This window comes from Hyla sarda, chromosome 10, assembly GCF_029499605.1.
Source record: "Hyla sarda isolate aHylSar1 chromosome 10, aHylSar1.hap1, whole genome shotgun sequence".
NCBI lineage: Eukaryota > Metazoa > Chordata > Amphibia > Anura > Hylidae > Hyla > Hyla sarda.
In genome coordinates this window covers 141,320,799-141,345,382 of record NC_079198.1, presented here as the reverse complement: position 1 = coordinate 141,345,382, position 24,584 = coordinate 141,320,799, and the positions used below count along the sequence as shown (strand labels likewise).

The window sequence follows — 24,584 nt, the reverse complement described above, 5'->3', positions numbered from 1 at the left end:
ATGGGGACAATCATGGCCGCTCACTCTACTCTCTCATCCTCTTCACTCTGGATATACAAACAATATGACTTTATTGTACAGTATATGGGGACAATCATGGCCGCTCACTCTTCTCTCTCATCCTCTTCACTCTGGATATACAAACAATATGACTTTATGTACAGTATATGGGGACAATCATGGCCGCTCACTCTTCTCTCTCATCCTCTTCACTCTGGATATACAAACAATATGACTTTATGTACAGTATATGGGGACAATCATGGCCGCTCACTCTTCTCTCTCATCCTCTTCACTCTGGATATACAAACAATATGACTTTATGTACAGTATATGGGGACAATCATGGCCGCTCACTCTTCTCTCTCATCCTCTTCACTCTGGATATACAAACAATATGACTTTATGTACAGTATATGGGGACAATCATGGCCGCTCACTCTTCTCTCTCATCCTCTTCACTCTGGATATACAAACAATATGACTTTATGTACAGTATATGGGGACAATCATGGCCGCTCACTCTTCTCTCTCATCCTCTTCACTCTGGATATACAAACAATATGACTTTATGTACAGTATATGGGGACAATCATGGCCGCTCACTCTTCTCTCTCATCCTCTTCACTCTGGATATACAAACAATATGACTTTATGTACAGTATATGGGGACAATCATGGCCGCTCACTCTTCTCTCTCATCCTCTTCACTCTGGATATACAAACAATATGACTTTATGTACAGTATATGGGGACAATCATGGCCGCTCACTCTTCTCTCTCATCCTCTTCACTCTGGATATACAAACAATATGACTTTATGTACAGTATATGGGGACAATCATGGCCGCTCACTCCTCTCTCATCCTCTTCACTCTGGATATACAAACAATATGACTTTATGTACAGTATATGGGGACAATCATGGCCGCTCACTCTTCTCTCTCATCCTCTTCACTCTGGATATACAAACAATATAACTTTATGTACAGTATATGGGGACAATCATGGCCGCTCACTATTCTCTCTCATCCTCTTCACTCTGGATATACAAACAATATGACTTTATGTACAGTATATGGGGACAATCATGGCCGCTCACTCTTCTCTCTCATCCTCTTCACTCTGGATATACAAACAATATGACTTTATGTACAGTATATGGGGACAATCATGGCCGCTCACTCTACTCTCTCATCCTCTTCACTCTGGATATACAAACAATATGACTTTATGTACAGTATATGGGGACAATCATGGCCGCTCACTCTACTCTCTCATCCTCTTCACTCTGGATATACAAACAATATGACTTTATGTACAGTATATGGGGACAATCATGGCCGCTCACTCTACTCTCTCATCCTCTTCACTCTGGATATACAAACAATATGACTTTATGTAGAGTATATGAGGACAATCATGGCCGCTCACTCTTCTCTCTCATCCTCTTCACTCTGGATATACAAACAATATGACTTTATGTACAGTATATGGGGACAATCATGGCCGCTCACTCTTCTCTCTCATCCTCTTCACTCTGGATATACAAGCAATATGACTTTATGTACAGTATATGGGAACAATCATGGCCGCTCACTCTTCTCTCTCATCCTCTTCACTCTGGATATACAAACAATATGACTTTATGTACAGTATATGGGGACAATCATGGCCGCTCACTCTTCTCTCTCATCCTCTTCATTCTGGATATACAAACAATATGACTTTATGTACAGTATATGGGGACAATCATGGCCGCTCACTCTACTCTCTCATCCTCTTCACTCTGGATATACAAACAATATGACTTTATGTACAGTCATATGAGGACAATCATGGCCGCTCACTCTTCTCTCTCATCCTCTTCACTCTGGATATACAAACAATATGACTTTATGTACAGTATATGGGGACAATCATGGCCGCTCACTCTTCTCTCTCATCCTCTTCATTCTGGATATACAAACAATATGACTTTATGTACAGTATATGGGGACAATCATGGCCGCTCACTCTTCTCTCATCCTCTTCACTCTGGATATACAAACAATATGACTTTATGTACAGTATATGGGGACAATCATGGCCGCTCACTCTTCTCTCTCATCCTCTTCACTCTGGATATACAAACAATATGACTTTATGTAGAGTATATGGGGACAATCATGGCCGCTCACTCTTCTCTCTCATCCTCTTCACTCTGGATATACAAACAATATGACTTTATGTACAGTATATGGGGACAATCATGGCCGCTCACTCTACTCTCTCATCCTCTTCACTCTGGATATACAAACAATATGACTTTATGTAGAGTATATGGGGACAATCATGGCCGCTCACTCTTCTCTCTCATCCTCTTCACTCTGGATATATAAACAATATGACTTTATGTACAGTATATGGGGACAATCATGGCCGCTCACTTCCTCTCTCATCCTCCACACTCTGGATATACAAACAATATGACTTTATGTACAGTATATGGGAACAATCATGGCCGCTCACTCTACTCTCTCATCCTCTTCACTCTGGATATACAAACAATATGACTTTATGTACAGTATATGGGGACAATCATGGCCGCTCACTCTTCTCTCTCATCCTCTTCACTCTGGATATACAAACAATATGACTTTATGTAGAGTATATGGGGACAATCATGGCCGCTCACTCTACTCTCTCATCCTCTTCATTCTGGATATACAAACAATATGACTTTATGTACAGTATATGGGGGACAATCATGGCCGCTCACTCTTCTCTCTCATCCTCTTCACTCTGGATATACAAACAATATGACTTTATGTACAGTATATGGGGACAATCATGGCCGCTCACTCTACTCTCTCATCCTCTTCACTCTGGATATACAAACAATATGACTTTATGTACAGTATATGGGGACAATCATGGCCGCTCACTGCTCTCTCTCATCCTCTTCACTCTGGATATACAAACAATATGACTTTATGTACAGTATATGGGGGACAATCATGGCCGCTCACTCTTCTCTCTCATCCTCTTCACTCTGGATATACAAACAATATGACTTTATGTACAGTATATGGGGACAATCATGGCCGCTCACTCTTCTCTCTCATCCTCTTCACTCTGGATATACAAACAATATGACTTTATGTACAGTATATGGGGACAATCATGGCCGCTCACTCTTCTCTCTCATCCTCTTCACTCTGGATATACAAACAATATGACTTTATGTACAGTATATGGGGACAATCATGGCCGCTCACTCTACTCTCTCATCCTCTTCACTCTGGATATACAAACAATATGACTTTATGTACAGTATATGGGGACAATCATGGCCGCTCACTCTTCTCTCTCATCCTCTTCACTCTGGATATACAAACAATATGACTTTATGTAGAGTATATGGGGACAATCATGGCCGCTCACTCTTCTCTCTCATCCTCTTCACTCTGGATATACAAACAATATGACTTTATGTATAGTATATGAGGACAATCATGGCCGCTCACTCTTCTCTCTCATCCTCTTCACTCTGGATATACAAACAATATGACTTTATGTACAGTATATGGGGACAATCATGGCCGCTCACTCTTCTCTCTCATCCTCTTCACTCTGGATATACAAACAATATGACTTTATGTACAGTATATGGGGACAATCATGGCCGCTCACTCTACTCTCTCATCCTCTTCACTCTGGATATACAAACAATATGACTTTATGTATAGTATATGAGGACAATCATGGCCGCTCACTCTTCTCTCTATCCATCCGTCCTATACACTGGGTATAATCCAACATATTGTAAATGAGATCGTCAGGTACAAGAATGCAAAAGATGGAGGGAGATTAATCAAAACCTGCGCAAAGGAAAAATTGATCAGTTGCCCATAGCAACCAATCAGACTCTTCTTTCATTTTTCACAGGCCTCTTTAAAAAATGAAAGAAGGAATCTGATTGGTTGCTATGGGCAACTGCGCCTCTTTACTCTACACAGGTTTTGATGAATCTCCTCCGCTGTGATTATAAGAAACTGAGTATGTAAAGGGAAAAGGGGCTTCCGACAGGTACTTGTGATGCACAATAAGAACCTTAAAGGAGTACTCCGCCCCTAAACATCTTATCCCCTATCCAAAGGATAGAGGAAAAGATGTCTGATCGCGGGGGGTCCTGTCACTGGGGACCTCCGTGATCTTGGCTGCGGCAACCCAGACATCTGGTGCACGGATGAATAGTGATGTAGGGCAGAGGCTCCTGACATCACGGTCACGCCCCCTCAATGCAGGTCTATGAGAGGGGGCATGACACCCCTCCCCATTGACCTACATTGAGGGGGCGTGGGTGTGACGCCACAAGCCTGCAGCGCTGCACCCCAACGCTCTAAATGAACGCTGGGTGCAGCTGGGAGATTGCAGGGTGCCCAGTGGTGGGACCCCATGATCAGACATCTAATCCCTTATCCTTTGGATAGGGGATAAGATGTCAAGGGGCAGAGTACACTTTTAAGGAATATTACATCCCATAAAAACATTCTCCCTATCCACAGGGGCGATAGTGGGTGGGTGGGGGGTTCTGTCCTCTGGGACCCTCCGAGATTGCAAGAACAGGACCCTACTCTCCCCAGACTGGAGCGGTGGGCCGGCAGGTGCTCCATTCATGTCTATGAAGTCGATGTACTTGGCATAGACAATGCATGGAGCGTGTACTGACCTATTTCATTCAGCGGGGAGAGTCAGGGCCCGCTATGGAGATCAAGCACTTATTACCTATAGGGAATACCAGGAATACACCTTGATAGGAGGAAGGAGCCCTATGAATTGTGGGGTGTCCTATGGAGAAATTATATTTTAGTAAAAAGAAGTTGTGAGAGAATAGAACTAAAATGACATATTTGTGTATACAGCATCTCCATAGATCAGACAATACATAGGGTTTGTTTGTTGTCCGTAACCATGGAGACTCATAGATCTATAGAGGTTTATTTGTCACCTATATAGGTTTATTTGTCACTTTATAGGTTTGTCACTTTATAGGTTTATTTGTCACTTTAACTTTTGTCTTTAGATTTTCGTCAGTCACAGAACTGAAGCAAAGTTTTGATTCGTTTTTCAATGACTTGAGACAATGTTTGTTCTTACTCACCGAAGAACCTTTTCTCCGTTTACTCGCCATTCCCTCCAAATTTAAACTTTAGATTTGCAAGTTTCTTTCCTTTCCCTTTCTTCTTTGCATCTTTGGATTTCGTTTTTTTCCTAACACCGGGCCCTGGACATCAGAAATCATGGAGTTATTAATAAAAAGAGAAACCTTATAATTAATCAGAATGTAATATAAAATACAAATAATAACATTGTCCATTGACTTCTGGTTCCGGCGATGCTCAGACGCAGCTAAGACGGCACCTCCCGGCCTCTGAACGGCAAAACATACCGGCAAGTACCGCACTGAAGCTCACAGTGGGCTCCCTGCACCTCCGGCAGCTGCCCACCTCTGTATGGAGCGCTACTTGCTCCGCAGCGGCCATAAACAATCCTCCCAGCGCAGCACTCGCAAAGGCCCCTTACCTGTAATGGCGGCCGGGAAATCTCTGCGGGATTTCCCAGCAAATTCACAGATATACAGATGTATGCGGAGCCAATAAACAAAAATTCACAGAAGAGTAAGATTAGCTCACTAAAACGTAACATTTAATAATAACAGCATAAAATAGTAGTCCTCAAAAAAAACAATAATCAACACCAAAAATACACAATGGGTTTAATGCCAGGGCCATTAGCAAATGGCCCCAGTCAAATAGCGCGTTTCCTATAAGCACAATACGTGTCACCCGATAAGACACAAATAATGCAGTAGTCAATCCCGACGCGTTTCCCCCCTCCCATATGGATATTTAGGAGCAATGCGGGGTTCATCAGGGGAATGGATAGGAAACTATAGAACTACTTGATACTCTGGCAATAAGTCTGTAAGTGCCAGCTGTATAAATGATAAACCGGTTCGATAGGGACCACTCACTCAGACCCACAGAGAGTAGTCCTCCTAGCCAAGACCCGGGATGGAGGTCCCAAGTAGCGATGCACGGTATAGGTAGCCTGTGACCAGATGCAAATGCCTCCTGGTCGGTGAATAAGTGTCATTCCCTCCAGACAGCAACAGAAATCTCTGCAGGCACAGCGCTCCTCCCTGCACAGCTCCTCGCGGGGCATACAGTCTGCCGCTTCATCTCCACAGCGCTGTCGGTCCCTTCACATACGGCTACATGGTGTTCTTTAGATTTCAAGTCGTTTATAGCAACAGGTGAGTGTAGGTGTCTGTCTGTGTGTTTTTTTGTTTGTTTGTTTTATTTTGTTTCTTCTTTTTCCTTTGTTTCCCTTCTCTTTTTCTTTTTAGGTCTGGTCTCTTTTTTTCGTTAGGATGCAGCTGGTATCTTGGAATGTGAAGGGATTGCGCTCGCCTAACAAGTGGATGCAGATTCTTCGTCACCTGAAGCGTCTTCATCCAGATTTAGCGTTACTCCAGGAGACACATCTGTCAGCTGACGACATGGTTCATATGTCTAAATTGTTGGTAGGGGAGGTGATCGGAGGTCCAGCGGTTAATGGTAAGGAAGGCACCTTAATTCTTATCATAAGAATTTATCCAAGTGGTTGATGTGATGTGAGGGGCGGTGGGTAAAGCTTTAGGTTCGCTATGAGGGTCACGACTATCTATTTATAGTTGCTATGCTCCCAATGGGGACAACAAAGTGTACTTTAACTCGTTAGAGGCAATGCTTCTAAGTGATCCCCTTCCTCTCAAAATAGTGGGTGGTGACATGAATGCAGTGGCGGTGTCTGTGGAAGACAGAAGTTGTGGCGTAGTAGACAGGACACGCGCTCGTCCTAGTGACAGCACATTAGCTAAGTTTGTAGAGGTTTCTGGCCTTCGTGTTCCTTGGAGGTTGACGCACCCGGACACAAGAGGATTTATACATTACTCCCATAGTCACTCTTCTTGGTCCAGGATAGACCATCTCCTGACCTCTCCTGCCCTGCTCGCCCAAGTAGACGCCTCTGAGATGGTGAATTTTATAAAGTTCTGGCAGAGCAAGTTGTGACTCCCCTGACAGCTTACTTCAACCATCTTCTACATTCAGGTTCTTTGCCATTGCACTCCAACACAGCCACCATTTAACTTTTGCTAAAACCTGGTAAGGACCCCGCTGTTTCCACAATCCTATCGGCCTACCTCCCTCATTAACCAAAATCTCACATTAGTGTCCAAATTGTTGGCTGACCGCCTGAGTGAATACCTACCCCTCCGATTGGTCCCTCGCAAGTAGGCTTCGTCCATACCCGCTCTGCAGTGGCTAACATCAGCAAGATTATCAGTCCTAGATAGGGTGCAGCATCGTCCCCAGCCTGGAGAAACCCTCATTTTAATAGCCTTGGATGCCGAGAAGGCTTTCAACAATGTCAGGTGGGACTGGCTGGGGATGGTGCTGGACAGAATAGGAATTGTTGGTCATTTCCACACTTTCCTAGGTGGGCTTTATTCTTCCCAATGGCTCGAGTTCACACTTCTGCAATATCGCCCCCCCCCCCCCCCCCCCGCCTCCTCTTTCCCCTCTTCAAAGGGATGAGGCAGGGCTGCCCCCAGTCTCCCCTGTTATTTGACTTTGCTCTGGAACCCCTGGCCAGACCTCTGTAAGATTCTGATCTCTTCCGGGGCATAAAGATTCTGTGTAAGGTGGTCAAATTGACCCTTTTTGCGGATGATATCCTGATTTTCATGGCTGATCCACGTGCACATTATGCCTAGTTAATGTCCACTCTTACCCATTTCAGTTCCTTTTCAGATTACAAAGTGAATCAACTCTTAGAGCAAAATTTTACCCCTAGGCCCGCATCGAGTGGCCTCTTATTGGTCCTCTATTGGGATATCCAATGATTTCATTAAACCTCATATTACTTATTTGGGGATCAAAATAGGTAATTTGCCCTCCTCCCTCTATACCCTGAACTATCCGCCATTGTTCAAAACCGTGTTAGATGAGTTTGCCTATTTCTTTTCTAAGAAAATGTCATCTCATAAAGATGTCCCCTTGTTCAATTCGGCTTTTACACGCTTTATATGGGCAGGGAAGAGGCCCTGGATTGCGCTGCAAAAAACTGATGTTGTCTAAGGCCAATGGTGGTATTGGTTTCCCTAATATCCGCGGCTACAATTTAGTCTGTATTTTTAATCATGCCCTTGACTGGATTTATGGGACTAGCTTCTACTCCAACTTAACTTTGGAGGAGGATCTGGTTTCCCCCTGGACCTTGGTCTCATTCCTCCATACCCTGTATTCTTGCCCATGTAAAGCATGCCCTAGTACTTAGAGACACCATTTTGACCTGGAAGGCCCTCCGCAAGGCCTTTGGGCTCCCATTTCTGCTGTCTGGGCGCCTCGAACTCTGGGGTCACCACAGAATTCCCTCAGGGCTTCATCTCATCAGAACCACAGCAATTCATCATGGCCTGAATATCAGCCCATGCGATTGCATCTCATAGTTCTCATCACACATCTTCACAGAGATCTGGATCCATCTGAACAGGCCATGTTTCTCTACAGAGATCAGGATCCATCTGACCAGGCCATGTTTCTCTATAGAGATCTGGATCCATCTGACCAGGCCATGTTTCTCTATAGAGATCTGGATCCATCTGACCAGGACATGTTTCTCTATAGAGATCTGGATCCATCTGACCAGGACATGTTTCTCTATAGAGATCTGAATCCATCTGACCAGGCCATGTTTCTCTATAGAGATCTGGATCCATCTGACCAGGCCATGCTTCTCTATAGAGATCTGGATCCATCTGAACAGGCCATGTTTCTCTACAGAGATCTGGATCCATGTGACCAGGCCATGTTTCTCTATAGAGATCTGGATCCATGTGACCAGGCCATGTTTCCCCACAGAGATCTGGATCCATCTGACCAGGCCATGTTTCTCTACAGAGATCTGGATCCCTCTGACCAGGCCATGTTTCTCTATAGAGATCTGGATCCATCTGACCAGGCCATGTTTCTCTATAGACATCTGGATCCATCTGACCAGGCCATGTTTCTCTATAGAGATCTGGATCCATCTGACCAGGACATGTTTCTCTATAGATCTGGATCCATCTGACCAGGCAATGTTTCTCCCCAGAGATCTGGATCCATCTGACCAGATCATGTTTCTCTATAGATCTGGATCCATCTGACCAGGCCATGTTTCTCTATAGAGATCTGGATCCATCTGACCAGGCCATGTTTCTCTATAGAGATCTGGATCCATCTGACCAGATCATGTTTCTCTATAGATCTGGATCCATCTGACCAGGCCATGTTTCTCTATAGAGATCTGGATCCATCTGACCAGGCCATGTTTCTCTATAGAGATCTGGATCCATCTGACCAGGCCATGTTTCTCTATAGACATCTGGATCCATCTGACCAGGCCATGTTTCTCTATAGAGATCTGGATCCATCTGACCAGGACATGTTTCTCTATAGATCTGGATCCATCTGACCAGGCCATGTTTCTCTATAGAGATCTGGATCCATCTGACCAGACAATGTTTCTCTATAGATCTGGATCCATCTGACCAGGTCATGTTTCTATATAGAGATCTGGATCCATCTGACCAGGCCATGTTTCTCTATAGAGATCTGGATCCATCTGACCAGGTCATGTTTCTCTATGGAGATCAGGATCCATCTGACCAGGCCATGTTTCTCTATAGATCTGGATCCATCTGACCAGGCCATGTTTCTCTATAGATCTGGATTCATCTGACCAGGCAATGTTACTCAATAGAGATCAGGATCCATCTGACCAGGACATGTTTCTCTATAGATCTGGATTCATCTGACCAGGCCATGTTACTCAATAGACATCTGGATCCATCTGACCAGGCCATGTTTCTCTATAGAGATCTGGATCCATCTGACCAGGTCATGTTTCTCTATAGAGATCTGGATCTATCTGACCAGACCATGTTTCTCTATAGAGATCTGGATCCATCTGACCAGGTCATGTTTCTCCACAGAGATCTGGATCCTTCTGACCAGGCAATGTTTCACTATAGAGATCTGGATCCATCTGACCAGGCAATGTTTCTCCCCAGAGATCTGGATCCATCTGACCAGGCAATGTTTCTCTATAGAGATCTGAATCCATCTGACCAGGCAATGTTTCTCCCCAGAGATCTGGATCCATCTGACCAGGTCATGTTTCTCTACAGAGATCTGGATCCATCTGACCAGGCCATGTTTCTCTATAGAGATCTGGATCCATCTGACCAGGCCATGTTTCTCTATAGAGATCTGGATCCATCTGACCAGGCCATGTTTCTCTATAGAGATCTGGATCCATCTGACCAGGCCATGTTTCTCTATAGAGATCTGGATCCATCTGACCAGGTCATGTTTCTCTATAGAGATCTGGATCCATCTGACCAGGCCATGTTTCTCTATATAGATCTGGATCCATCTGACCAGGCCATGTTTCTCTATAGAGATCTGGATCCATCTGGCCAGGTCATGTTTCTCTATAGATCTGGGTCCATCTGACCAGGACATGTTTCTCTATAGATCTGGATCCATCTGACCAGGCCATGTTTCTCCATAGAGATCTGGATCCATCTGACCAGGCCATGTTTCTCTATAGAGATCTGGATCCATCTGACCAGGACATGTTTCTCTATAGAGATCTGGATCCATCTGACCAGGTCATGTTTCTCTATAGAGATCTGGATCCATCTGACCAGGACATGTTTCTCTATAGAGATCTGGATCCATCTGACCAGGCCATGTTTCTCTATAGAGATCTGGATTCATGAAGTTAATCGGACCCCATTGTTGTATTTACCTGCAGTTTCCTGACTGTGCTATTGCTGTTCATCAGAACGATTCCTGACATCCTTAATTCGCCAACAAGTTTCTCCATCCACAGGATCTCCTTTTGCTGGATTTTTTACCTGGATTGCACCATTCTCCATATACTCTCTACACCACTACATGAGAAGACCCCATAAAGTGGGCAGTGAAATCCTGGACCCAGCTTGTCTAGCCAAGATAACTAGGCTTTGTACCAAGTCCTTCAGATCACTGGATTTTCCCATCTAATCTAATTCATACTGAAACCGATCTCCCGAAAACTGATCCCCGGATTAAATGCTGCACCCTGGGGGTCATAGGTCTCTGATCTCCGTTCAGGGGAGACGCAATCGTGAGAGGGCAGCAGGCTCTAACAAAGAGATATAAATGTAAAAAAACACATGACACCAGCTCACCCCTCCAATGGGTAGGGACTCGGCAGCAGCAGCGTGAATGAATGAAGAGAGGAAGGGAGGAGAGAAACACTAGAGCCGGGTCTCCAGGTGAAGAAGAACAAAAAATGAAAGCACAAACGAAACGCGTTTCGTTTGTGCTTTTATTTTTTGGTATTCTTCACCATTTTTCCACCTGTATGATTTTACCAAATTTTTTTTTTTCATTAAAGTTGGATTTTAACTGTTTGGGAGCCGGATACCCATCTCCATTTTTCCTTCTAACAAAGAGAACATTCAGTGTATAATAAATATCGTATTATAATATTTTTGCAGATTACTCCTGCAAATCCATCTTATTCAGAAAATTTCCTTTTAATTTAGGTCCTAATTGATAAAAAAAAAACTTTGGTTATACTGAAGCAAGCTTACATCACCAAAGGGACCTAGGGTAGAACCGGGAGGTCATAGTGTTACGCCAAAAATATGAGCACTTAAAGGGGTACTCCGCTGGAAACATTTTTTCTTTTTTTTTTAGATCAGGTGGTGACAGAAATGTAAACAGGCTTGTAAATGACTTCTATTTAGAAACCTTAATCTTAAGTACCGTACTTGACAGGAAGTTGTGTAGTTCTCTCCGGTCTGACCCCAGTGCTCTATGCTGACACCTCTGTTCATTTTAGGAACTGTCCGGAGCAGGAGAGGTTTGCTATGTGGATTTTCTCCTGCTCTGAACAGTTCCTAAAATGGACAGAGGTGTCAGCAGAGAGCACTGGGGTCGGACTGAAAAGAACTACACAACTCCCTGTGGAACATATAGCAGCTGATTAGTACTGGAAGGATTAAGATTTTTAAATAGAAGTAATTTACAAATCTGTATAACTTTCTGGCACCAGTTGATAAAAAAATAAAAATAAAAAACTTTTCCAGCGGAGTACCCCTTTAAACAACATAAACACAGAAATAAGGGTTGCAGCAAAAAAATTAACCATCAAAAAACATCCAATAGGATAATTCCTTTATAACTTGAGAAATGACTCCTTATAACTACTGTGAGTACTTATAACTGATACTATTACAGTGCTCCCCAATCTGTGGCTCTGTAGCTGGTCGAAAAGTACTTACCCCATCACATCCTGAATTATGCCAACACTACTACCTATGTGAACCAAGACCAATAAAAGCCAATACAATCCCAATGTTAATTTTTGGAGAGACCAACAGAAATAGGCAACCGAAAAAAACTGTCAGGGCTCTTTATTGGGGGGAGGGGGGGGGGGGGGGGACAGATGCCATCTAGATTCTACCTTTCCCTTCCTTGGTCTTGGCCTTCCTTATCGGCGGTGGTAGAGCAGGTGGCGGAGGAGCAGCTAACACCGGAGGGGCGACCGTCACAGTCTCCACAGCAGCAGCGACAGCTGCCGCAGCTGCCGCTGCTGAGCTGCCCTTTAACGGGTTATTGGCACTGAACTCTCGCCATTTGGCACCCAGCACGGTCATCATCTTGGACATCGGAATCTTAGGGTTCTTTTTTGCTATTAAAGGTCTAAAAGAGAATAAAAGTAATAACATAATAAACTGTTCACAGGTCTTTAAATAATTACTACTGAGATTAATCATAATTGCAAAACAAATCAATCTGTAGCTAACTTGTTCCCAAGATCTCATGGGGTCCCAGCAGTTAAAGGGGTACTCTGGTGGAAAACTTAATCAACTAGTGCCAGAAAGTTAAGCAGATTTGTAAATTACTTCTATTAAAAAATCTTAATCCTTCCAGTACTTATTAGCTTCTGAATACTACAGAGGAAATTCTTTTCTTTTTGGAACACAGTGCTCCCTGCTGACATCATGGCCACAGTGCTCTCTGCTGACATCTCTGTCCATTTTAGGAACTGTCCAGAGCAGCATATGTTTGCTATGGGGATTTTCTCCTACTCTGGACAGTTCTTAAAATGGACAGAGATGTCAGCAGAGAGCACTGTGCTTGTGATGTCAGCAGAGAGCACAATGTTCCAAAAAGAAAATAATTTCCTTTGTAGTATTCAGCAGCTAATAAGTAGAGGAAGGATTAAGATTTTTTAATAGAAGTAATTTACAAAAAAGAAAAGTTTTCCACCAGAGTACCCCTTTAAAGGGGTACTCCAGTGGAGAAAAAAAAATCCAATCAACTGGTGCCAGAAAGTTAAACAGATTTGTGAATTACTTCTATATAAAAATCTTAATCCTTCCAGTACTTATCAGCTGCTGTATGCTCCATAGGAAGTTGCATAGTTATTTCCAGTCTGACCACAGTGCTCTCTGCTGACACCTCTGTCCATGTCAGGAACTGTCCAGAGCAGGAGCAAATCCCCACAGCAAACCTATCCTGCTCTGGACAGTTCCTGACATGGACAGATGTGTCAGCAGAGAGCACTGTGGTCAGACAGAAAATAACTATGCAACTTCCTATGGAGCATACAGCAGCTGATAAGTACTGGAAGGATTAAGATTTTTAAATAGAAAACATTTACAAATCTGTATAACTTTCTGGAACCAGTTGATTGGAAAAAAATGGTTTTCCACCGGAGTACCCCTTTAAACCCCACAATCATAAAATGATCCGCTATCCTGTGGATAAAGGATAAGTGTACATGGTGGCAAAACCTCCTTAAAGGGGTACTCCGTCCCTAGACATCTTATCCCTTATCCAAAGGATAGGGGATAAGATGTCTGACCGCGGGGGTCCTGCTGCTGGGGACCCCGGGATCGCCGCTGCGGCACCCGCTATCATTGCTGCACAGAGCGAGTTCGCTCTGCGCGTAATGACGGGCAATACAGGGGCCTGAGCATCGTGACGTCACGGCTCCGCCCCTCGTGACGTCACAGCACACCCCTTCAATACAAGTCTATGGGAGCGGGCGTGTCGGTCGTCACGCCCCCTGCCATAGACTTCCATTAAGGGGGCGGGCCGTGATGTCACGACGGGCAGAGCCATGACATCACGATGCTCCGGCCCCTGTATTGCCCGTCATTACGTGCAGAGCGAACTCGCTCTGTGCAGCAATGATAGCGGGGTGCCGCAGCGCCGATCCCGGGGGTCCCCAGCAGCGGGACCCCGGCGATCTGACATCTTATCCCCTATCCTTTGGATAAGGGATAAGATGTCTAGGGGCGGAGTACCCCTTTAAGACCCCCGTCATTCAGCTAAGACCCACGTATACAACAGCCCAGGACATCCCCTTAAATAGAAGCAGCATATCCCCCCCCCCCCCCCTCTTCTATGGTTCATACCTGAGGAACTGACTGAAGGCCTTGTAGTTGGTCAGTGTATGGTAGTCTTCCTCAGAGAAGCCATAGTCCACATTGTCCAGCCCCCATTCCTCCATCAGCTGCGCCGAAGTCTTTGGCTCCTTTGAAGAAAAAACTTCTATTAGAAAAATAATATACAAATATAAAACCACTTAATTACCCTATTTTTACCAGACACTAACTTATAGGGGAACTCCGGTGGAAACAAGTGGAAAACAAATGTTTTCAAATCAACTGGTGCCAGAAAGTTAAACAGATTTGTAAATTACTTCTATTTAAAAATATTAATCCTTCCAGTACTTATCAGCTGCTGTATGCTCCACAGGAAGTTGTGCAGTTCTTTCCAGTCTGACCACAGTGCTCTCTGCAAGCAAATCCCCAAAGCCCCAAACCTCTCCTGCTCTGGACCGTTTCTGACATGGACAGAGATGTCAGCAGAGAGCACTGTGATCAGACTGGAAAGAACTACACAACTTCCTGTGGAGCATACAGCCGCTGATAAGTACTGGAAAGATTAAGATTTTTAAATATTAGTAATTTACAAATCTGTTTAACTTTCTGGAACCAGTTGATTTAAAAAAAAAATTGTTTTCCACTGGAGTACCCCTTTAACTCCTAGGCTTAGAAATCCAGGAACATCTGCAGGATTTATGGAAAAAGCCAAATTCATACTATAGCAAGACACAGATAAGGGGATGTCCACCTAAAAAGGACCAATGAGGGGTTAAAGGGCAACTCCAGCCACGGTGGATACTAATAGTAAAGGTAAAGAAAATATTTACCTCCCATCATTTCTTTAGTTACAGCAGTGTTTTCCAAAGAATGTTTCTCCAGCTGTTGCAAAACTACAACTCCCAGCATGCCCGGACAGCCAACGGCTGTCCAGGCATGCTGGGTGTTGTAGTTTTGCAACAGCTGGAGACACACTGTTAGAGGAATAACTGGAGATTGTATCAGACTGGAAAGACTACACAACTTCCTGTGGAGCATACAGCAGCTGATAAGTACTGAGAGGATAAAGATTTTTAAATATTAGTAATTTACAAATCTGTTTATCTTTCTGGAACCAGTTGATTTAAAAAAAAACTTGTTTTCCACCGGAGTACCCCTTTAATACAAAAATATTAACTTATAATCTTTATTAAAATAACACCACACTATTAAAACTGAAGGGTTGTGCCTTTTTGTGTAACTGTGTCTAAAACCCTAATTTTCCCTGCAGTAAACAGTAGGTTCCCCCACATCCAATGTCCAGGAGTACCAGCAGGGGGTGCCCTTGTTTATTACTTAGTGACCATTGGACAGAAAATGGGGCTTCCTAAATGCGACATGCCCCCCAAAAACCATTTCAGCAAAATTTGCTTTCCAAAAGCCAAATGTGACTCCTTCTGTTCTGAGCATTGTAGTTCGCCCGCACAGCATTTACGTCCTAACATGGGGTATTTCTATACTAAGAAGAGATGGAGTTACAAATTTTGGGGGGATTTTTCCAATTAGCCTTTGTAAAAATGGTAAATTTGGGAAAAAAAACTGCACGTAAGTGAAAAAAGTTTTTTTTTTCATTTACACATTCCTTTAGAAAGCAATTTTGTTAAAGGGGTACTCCGGTGAAAAACTTTTTTTTTTTTAAATCAACTGGTGCCAGAAAGTTAAACAGATTTGTAAATGACTTCTATTAAAAAAAATCTTAATCCTTCCTGTACTTATTAGCTGCTGAATACTACAGCGGAAATTATTTTCTTTTTGAAACACAGAGCTCTCTGCTGACATCACGAGCACAGGGCTCTCTGCTGACATCTCTGTCCATTTTAGGAACAGTTCAGAACAGCATATGTTTGCTATGGGGATTTTCTCTTACTCTGGGCATTTCCTAAAATGGACAGAGATGTCAGCAGAGAGCGCTGTGCTCGTGATGTCAGCAGAGAGCTCTGTGTTTCAAACGGAAAATAATTTCCTCTGTAGTATTCAGCAGCTAATACGTCCTGGAAGGATTAAGATTTTTTAATAGAAGTAATTTACAAATCTGTTTAACTTTCTGGCACCAGTTGATTTAAAAAAAAAAAAAAAAAAAATTTTAAATCCTTTAAAATCGCCAATGAATAGAAACCCTTTAATTATCCCCTATTGATCCTATTTATCTGGAGACCCAGAAATTTAAAGGGGTTTTCCAGAACAATAATATCGCTCGCCCATCATTCTTTACCAGACGGAGCGCCATACTTTTGGCCATGGCGGGGGCGTAGTGCTGGCTGGAGGTCCTACTCTACCCGGTTCTCCTAGTTTAGTATTTTAGGGGGGGATTATTCAGCACGGTATGCGGCCCGACCTTTACTCCTCCATCGTCGTTGTCTTCGTTTTCTCCATCTTTCTTTTTCCGTTTTGATTTCTTCTCTTTCTTCTCCTTAATTTTTTTCTTCTTTTTCTTATTGGGGGCGTAGTCGCTGCTGTCACTTTCTGACTTCTCCATCTCCAGTTCATCTTCGATTTCTGACAGATCCTCGTCGCTTCCCTAAAAGAGAGAGAGCGGATTATTGCGTTTCTGACAACCCCGGTGATAACAGTCCCATCAGACCATTGCTTACTCCCATGGACATAGGGGGCAGCGATAGTCTACCGCCATCTCCATAAACCGTGCTGAAACCTCCAGTGTTTCCTAATCAGGGTGCCTACAACCCCCAGCGTGCCAGGACAGCCATTGGCAGTGGGGGGCAGTACTCCCCTCCCCAGACCCCTGCCCATTCAATGGTGCCCAGGTTACCGGCTGATCTCCACTTCGTTTTCCATTCAAAACGCTCAATGACGCTCAAATAGGGTCACCACCTGGCCGGTATTTATCCAACCAATCCTCCAACTCCCGCAATGTTGCACTAAAAGCTATACCAGTGTTTCCCAACCAGAGCGCCTCCAGCTGTTGCAAAACTACAACTCCCAACATGCCCGGACAGCCAACGGCTGTCCGGGCATGCTGGGAGTTGTAGTTTTGCAACAGCTGGAGGCACCCCCTGGTTGGCAAACACTGACCTATACTATATACTACTATGTAGTCAGACATGCTGGGAGTTGTAGTTTTGTAACAGCTGGAGGCACCCCTGGTAGGGAAACATTGACCTATTCTATATACTACTATATAGTCCAACATGCTGGGAGTATTAGTTTTGCAACAGCTGGAGGCACCCCCTGGTTGGAAAACACTGACCTATACTATATACTACTATGTAGTCAGACATGCTGGGAGTTGTAGTTTTGTAACAGCTGGAGGCACCCCTGGTAGGGAAACATTGACCTATTCTATATACTACTATATAGTCCAACATGCTGGGAGTATTAGTTTTGCAACAGCTGGAGGCACCCCTGGTTGGAAAACACTGACCTATACAATATACTACTATATAGTCCAACATGCTGGGAGTATTAGTTTTGCAACAGCTGGAGGCACCCCCTGGTTGGCAAACACTGACCTATACTATATACTACTATGTAGTCAGACATGCTGGGAGTTGTAGTTTTGTAACAGCTGGAGGCACCCCTGGTAGGGAAACATTGACCTATTCTATATACTACTATATAGTCCAACATGCTGGGAGTATTAGTTTTGCAACAGCTGGAGGCACCCCTGGTTGGAAAACACTGACCTATACAATATACTACTATATAGTCCAACATGCTGGGAGTATTAGTTTTGAAACAGCTGGAGGCACCCCTGGTTGGTAAACACTGGCCTATACTATATACTACTATATAGTCCAACATGCTGGGAGTTGTAGTTTTGCAACAGCTGGAGGCACCCCGGGTAGGGAAACACTGACCTATACTATATACTACTATATAGTCTAACATGGTGGGAGTTGGAGTTTTGCAACAGCTGGAGGCACCCCTGGTTGGCAAACACTGATCTATACTATATACTACTATATAGCCCAACATGCTGGGAGTTGTAGTTTTGCAACAGCTGGAGGCACCCCTGGTTGGCAAACACTGGTCTATACTATATAGCCCAACATGCTGGGAGTTGTAGTTTTGCAACAGCTGGAGGCACCTCTGGTTGGCAAACACTGACCTATACTATATACTACTATGTAGTCCAACATGCTGGGAGTTGTAGTTTTGTAACAGCTGGAGGCACCCCTGGTAGGGAAACATTGACCTATTCTATATACTACTATATAGTCCAACATGCTGGGAGTATTAGTTTTGCAACAGCTGGAGGCACCCCTGGTTGGAAAACACTGACCTATACCATATACTACTATATAGTCCAACATGCTGGCAGTATTAGTTTTGCAACAGCTGGAGGCACCCCTGGTTGGTAAACACTGGCCTATACTATATACTACTATATAGTCCAACATGGTGGGAGTTGTAGTTTTGCAACAGCTGGAGGCACCCCGGGTAGGGAAACACTGACCTATACTATATACTACTATATAGTCCAACATGGTGGGAGTTGTAGTTTTGCAACAGCTGGAGGCACCCCGGGTAGGGAAACACTGACCTATACTATATACTACTATATAGTCTAACATGGTGGGAGTTGGAGTTTTGCAACAGCTGGAGGCATCCCTGGTTGGCAAACACTGATCTATACTATATACTACTATATAGTCCAACATGCTGGGAGTTGTAGTTTTGCAACAGCTTGGGGCACCCCCTGGTTGGCAAACACTGACCTATACTATATACTACTATGTAGTCTAACATGCTGGGAGTTGTAGTTTTGCAACAACTGGAGGCACCCCCTGGTAGGGAAACATTGACCTATTCTATATACTACTATATAGTCCAACATGCTGGGAGTATTAGTTTTGCAACAGCTGGAGGCACCCCTGGTTGGAAAACACTGACCTATACTATATACTACTATATAGTCCAACATGCTGGGAGTATTAGTTTTGCAACAGCTGGAGGCACCCCTGGTTGGTAAACACTGGCCTATACTATATACTACTATATAGTCCAACATGGTGGGAGTTGTAGTTTTGCAACAGCTGGAGGCACCCCGGGTAGGGAAACACTGACCTATACTATATACTACTATATAGTCCAACATGGTGGGAGTTGTAGTTTTGCAACAGCTGGAGGCACCCCGGGTAGGGAAACACTGACCTATACTATATACTACTATATAGTCTAACATGATGGGAGTTGGAGTTTTGCAACAGCTGGAGGCACCCCTGGTTGGCAAACACTGATCTATACTATATACTACTATATAGCCCAACATGCTGGGAGTTGTAGTTTTGCAACAGCTGGAGGCACCCCTGGTTGGCAAACACTGACCTATGCTATATACTATGATATAGTCCAACATGCTGGGAGTTGTAGTTTTCTTTTGGGGCAGCTGCTGAGCCACAGGCTGAATCAGGGCATGCTGGGAGTTGTAGTTAATAACTAACTGCAACTCCCGATTTTTAATTAAAAAAAAAAAGTGATCAAAAAGTCACATGAAACAAAAATGGTCCTGTTAAAAAATACAGATCGGGGGCACAAAAAAAATGAGCCATAATACCGGCCCCATATAAGGAGAAATAAAAAAGTTATAGGGGTCAGAATAGGACAACATTTCCCCCGCATACGTTTATCCTGTGATGTCACGCATATATAATTAATTATGCAAATTAGCATGGCCGGTATTTTGCAAGAAAGGTGGGAACCCTACGCTCAACCAATCACTCCCTGCAGCCGTGACACCTCAGACAGAGCCGCCATTTTCTTGGGACCCAGGGACCATTGGGACTGTAGCGGCGAGGGGTCAGTGAGGTGACAACCCGTTATTGAGTTGTCCATAGAAACCAATCAGATCGCTTCTTTCATTTACAAGAAGGCCTATGAAAAATAAAAGAAGCGATCTGATTGGGTGAAGTTTTCCTCTGCGAGGGTTTTGATAAATCTCCCCAATATGTATCATCAGAGAATGACCTATTGTTTAAGTAACATTTTATGTTATTCATATTTTTAAAGAATTTTGGTTATGTTTTCCTACTGGTACATGAAACGGAAACCAGAAATTTAGACCTGCCCCGCCCACTTTATTTTATCTTTTTATAGTTTTTGTATAATTATATTATAGTGGATTTTTATTTATTCATTAAATAAATAAATGAATTTGAGTAATCTGAAATAAAAAAAAAACTACAAGTCAATAATAAAATAAACACCGTTTTATTACATGACACAAAAATTGGCCATAACAGTAAATTAAAGGGGTACTCCAGGTTAAAAACTGCACTGCAGAGCAGGGATCTGCAACCTGTGGCTCTGCAGCTGATGCAGAACTAAAACATGGGCTGTCAGGGCATGCTGGGAGTTCTAGTTCTACATGTGCTGCAGAGCTACAGGCTGCAGATCACTGTTAGGGTAGGTTCACATGTAACGGATTTGCAGCGTATTGTACGCTGTGGATCCACCGTTGATCCAACCCATAGTGTGCCTCCAGCTGTTGCCCCGACGGAGCAACAGCTGGAGGCACACTATGGGTCGGATCCACAGCGTATTTTACACTGTGCATCCGCCGGTGACCGGACCCATAGTGTGCCTCCAGCTGTTGCTCCGTCGGGGCAACAGCTGGAGCCACACTATAGGTCGGATCACCGGCAGATCCGCAGCATAAAAAACACTGCGGATCCGCCTGTGATACAACCCATAGTGTGCCTCCAGCTGTTGCCCCGTCGGGGCAGGGCAACAGCTGGAGGCACACTATGGGTCGGATCACCGGTGGATCCACAGTGTAAAATACGCTGTGGATCCGATACATGTGATCTTACCCTAATGGATCCTTCAGAGTAATACACCATACCAGCTATATATACACGACATTGTCACTCAGCCACTCACCATGGAATTACTCCTGGTGCTGCAGGGAGCCCACTGTGCTCCTCTGCGGACCCCTTAGTCCGCATGCCACACCCCATAAAATAAGCCACACCCCTACTATAAGCAACACCCACTCCAATTTTCAACACATTTTTTTCCTTTCAGCAAAATGACGATAACATTTTCACCTGATAATTTTCCATTGCCGAAATTTCGGTGCAGCCCTATATATTTCCTAAATTTCCATCCATATCATATTATTTACAATCTATATTATAAAACAATCCTGAAATCTTGTACTTTTTCATTTTGGTCCTTAGGCCTAAAACTGGGCTGAGACTTCCTGTTCTGTACAGATCACTTCTCAGCAGTCTCCTCCTTATCATCACACTCGGGGCACAGTAAAAAGTGACACCAGTGTATAGATCACAGAGGTACACACAAAAGCAGTTACTCACAGATCAGTCTCCCCCTCCCTGAAGAATGAGCATTCCCAGTAATGTCTCTAATTCATGTAAATGGGACAGCTCCTGTCTATTATTGCTTGTCCATGGGGCTTGCTGTAAAGCATATCACTAATTGCTTTAAAAAAAAAAAAAAAAAAGCTCAGGCAAAATGGCTGCCCCCATAATAATGCAAGAATGCAATAAAATATTTAAATTAAATAAAAATAATAAATTTTTTATCAGAAAATAGAAACAGATTAGGAAAAAAGAACACAGCGTTAATTAGTAAAATAAATGATACAGTCCCTTTAATTATATTAAAGTTTAAAGGGGTACTCCACCCCTAGACATCTTATCCCCTATCCAAAGGATAGGGGATAAGATGTCTGATCGTGGGGGGTCCAGCCTCGGCTGCAGCACCCGGCGTTCCTTTAAAGCGTTGGGTTCAGAGGCGGAGGCTCGTGATGTCACGGCCACGCCCCCTCAATGCAAGTCTTTGGGAGGGGGCATCAAGCCCCCTCCCATAGACTTGCATTGAGGGGGCGTGGCCATGACATCACAATCTGGGCGTCACCGTGACATCACAAGGCTCCGCCCCACATCGCCAGTCATCCAGCATGGAGCAAAGTTCGCTCCATGCATCAGATGTCTGGGGTGCCACAGCAGAGATCGCGAGGGTCCCCAGCAGCTGGACCCCCGCAATCAGACATCTTATCCCCTATCCTTTCGGAGTACCCCTTTAAGAAAGAAAAAGCTTTTTTTTTATATATATATACATACAATAAAATTTTAAAGGGGAACAGTCAGCCCATAAAATAAAAATTCTGGAGAAATGTTTCTTAGATTTCTGCCATGTGTTGTTCCTCTGATATTTCTCCTGGCAATGAATAATAAATGGATAACTGGACACTGCCAGCCTCTATAGGGACACACCTTATTGACGAGAAGGAATAGTAACACTGAGTTATAAATTCATACATTTCTAAGAGGAATTACAGAGGAACGGCACAACCCAGAGTTCTTAGTAAGGCTAAGTTTCCACTTGTTTTTTTGTCCTGCATTTTTAGGAATTAAAAAAAACGCCTGAAAAAACGCCTGAAAAATCGCCAGTGCAATGTCTTGCATCTGGCGTTTTTTCATTTGTGTGGAAATTGCATTTTTGTCACCTTTTGGCGTTTTTTTTTTTTTTTTTTAGTACCCAAAATTTTTTGGGTACAAAAAAAAAAAAAGGTGCTGCAGTGATGGAAAACATTTTATTAAACGAAATATATAATGTATAACAAACTTTTTATTATTTTTTAATAAAGTGTTTGTGTGTTCCACTTTTTTTCTCTATTTTTTAAATTTTTTAGGTAGTACTACTACTCCCAGCATGGAACAGACTGTTCCATGCTGGGAGTAGTAGTACCTGTAGTAATAGACAGATCGCCCCGGGTCTCAGTCCTGACACCCGATGCGATCGTCCATTATATAGCACAGATGCCGCTGTATACAGCGCCCGCACCTCTGCACTATACTCCGGCCAGTGATGTGAATAGAACATAATTCATTCATATTTTACGCCCAGAGCTGTGATTGGCCGGATGGTTGCAGCCAATCACAGCTCTGAGGAAAAGATGAATGAATGAGTGGCCGGCCCGGAGTACAGAGATGCGGGCGATGTATAGAGTCGCTCCATCTCTGCTATAGACAGGATGCTCACAGAGGGTGTCAGTAGTGATACCCGCTGTGATGTGTCCTTAAGCAGGTACTACTACTCCCAATATGGAGCACACTCTGCCTCATGCTGGAAGCTGTAGTACCTGTATTAATAGACAGATTGCAGCGAGTGTAACTTCTGACACATGATGCGATCTGTCTATTAATGCAGATACTACAGCTCCCAGCATGAGGCAGAGTGTGCTCCATATTGGGAGTAGTAGTACCTGCAGTTATGGAAAGATCATAGCGGGTATCACTCCTGACACCAGCTGTGATCATCCTGTATAATGTATGGATGCAGCGGCCGCTCTTCTATGGTCCCCTGCACGGCCGTATATATACACATATTCCTATTTCTCACAGAGAGCTGTGATAGGCTGGAACCATCTGACCAATCACAGCTCTGCGGGAAATATGAATAAGTGTATATATACGGCAGTGCAGGGGACCATAGAAGAGCGCCGGCCACATCTATACATTATACAGGAGGATCACAGCGGGCGATCTGTCTATTAGTACAGGTACTACTACTCCCATCATGGAACAGTGCTGGGAGTAGTAGTACTTACTAAAAAAAATTAAAAAATAAAGAAACAAAGTGAAAAACACACACACTACATTTTTATAATTGTCGGCTACATTTTTATTTCCCCGCACACATAAATTGATCCCTGTTTAAAAAGTAATAACAATTTTTTTTGTAAAAAAAATATTAATTTCGTTAGATACAATTTTTTCCTTCACTACTGTATCTTTAAAAAAATATATTTTTAATGGTACCCTATGAAATTTTATTCAAAACAGGTATCTCCATGACTTTTTTGGATTGCTAAAGTCCAAAAAAGATTAAAAACCGCCAAACTTAAAACCCACATATCGTTTTTCTTGGTGTTTTCTCACTCCCATAGACTTCTATTGGAGCAAAACGCCACGATTTTGACTAAAAACGCCGGTTTGAGTGACATACAGCATTTTTTTTAAACGCCAAATAGCTGAAAAAAAACGCAAAAAAGTAAAAAAAACGCCAAAAGGATAAAAAAAAAAACGCCAAG

The 24,584-nt window shown here is 43.4% G+C and overlaps 1 protein-coding gene across 1 annotated transcript in view; it reads right to left on the bottom strand.

Annotated features, from left to right (window-relative positions):
• CHD5 (chromodomain helicase DNA binding protein 5) overlaps positions 1-24,584 on the bottom strand; it is a 274,281-nt gene that overhangs the window by 192,255 nt on the left and 57,442 nt on the right. The window contains exons 4-6 of the mRNA XM_056544557.1: positions 16,902-17,084; positions 14,558-14,676; positions 12,595-12,833 (exon numbers count right to left, since the gene is read on the bottom strand). Of these exons, the coding sequence (XP_056400532.1) occupies positions 12,595-12,833; positions 14,558-14,676; positions 16,902-17,084 (541 nt within the window). The remainder of the gene's footprint in view (positions 1-12,594; positions 12,834-14,557; positions 14,677-16,901; positions 17,085-24,584) is intronic.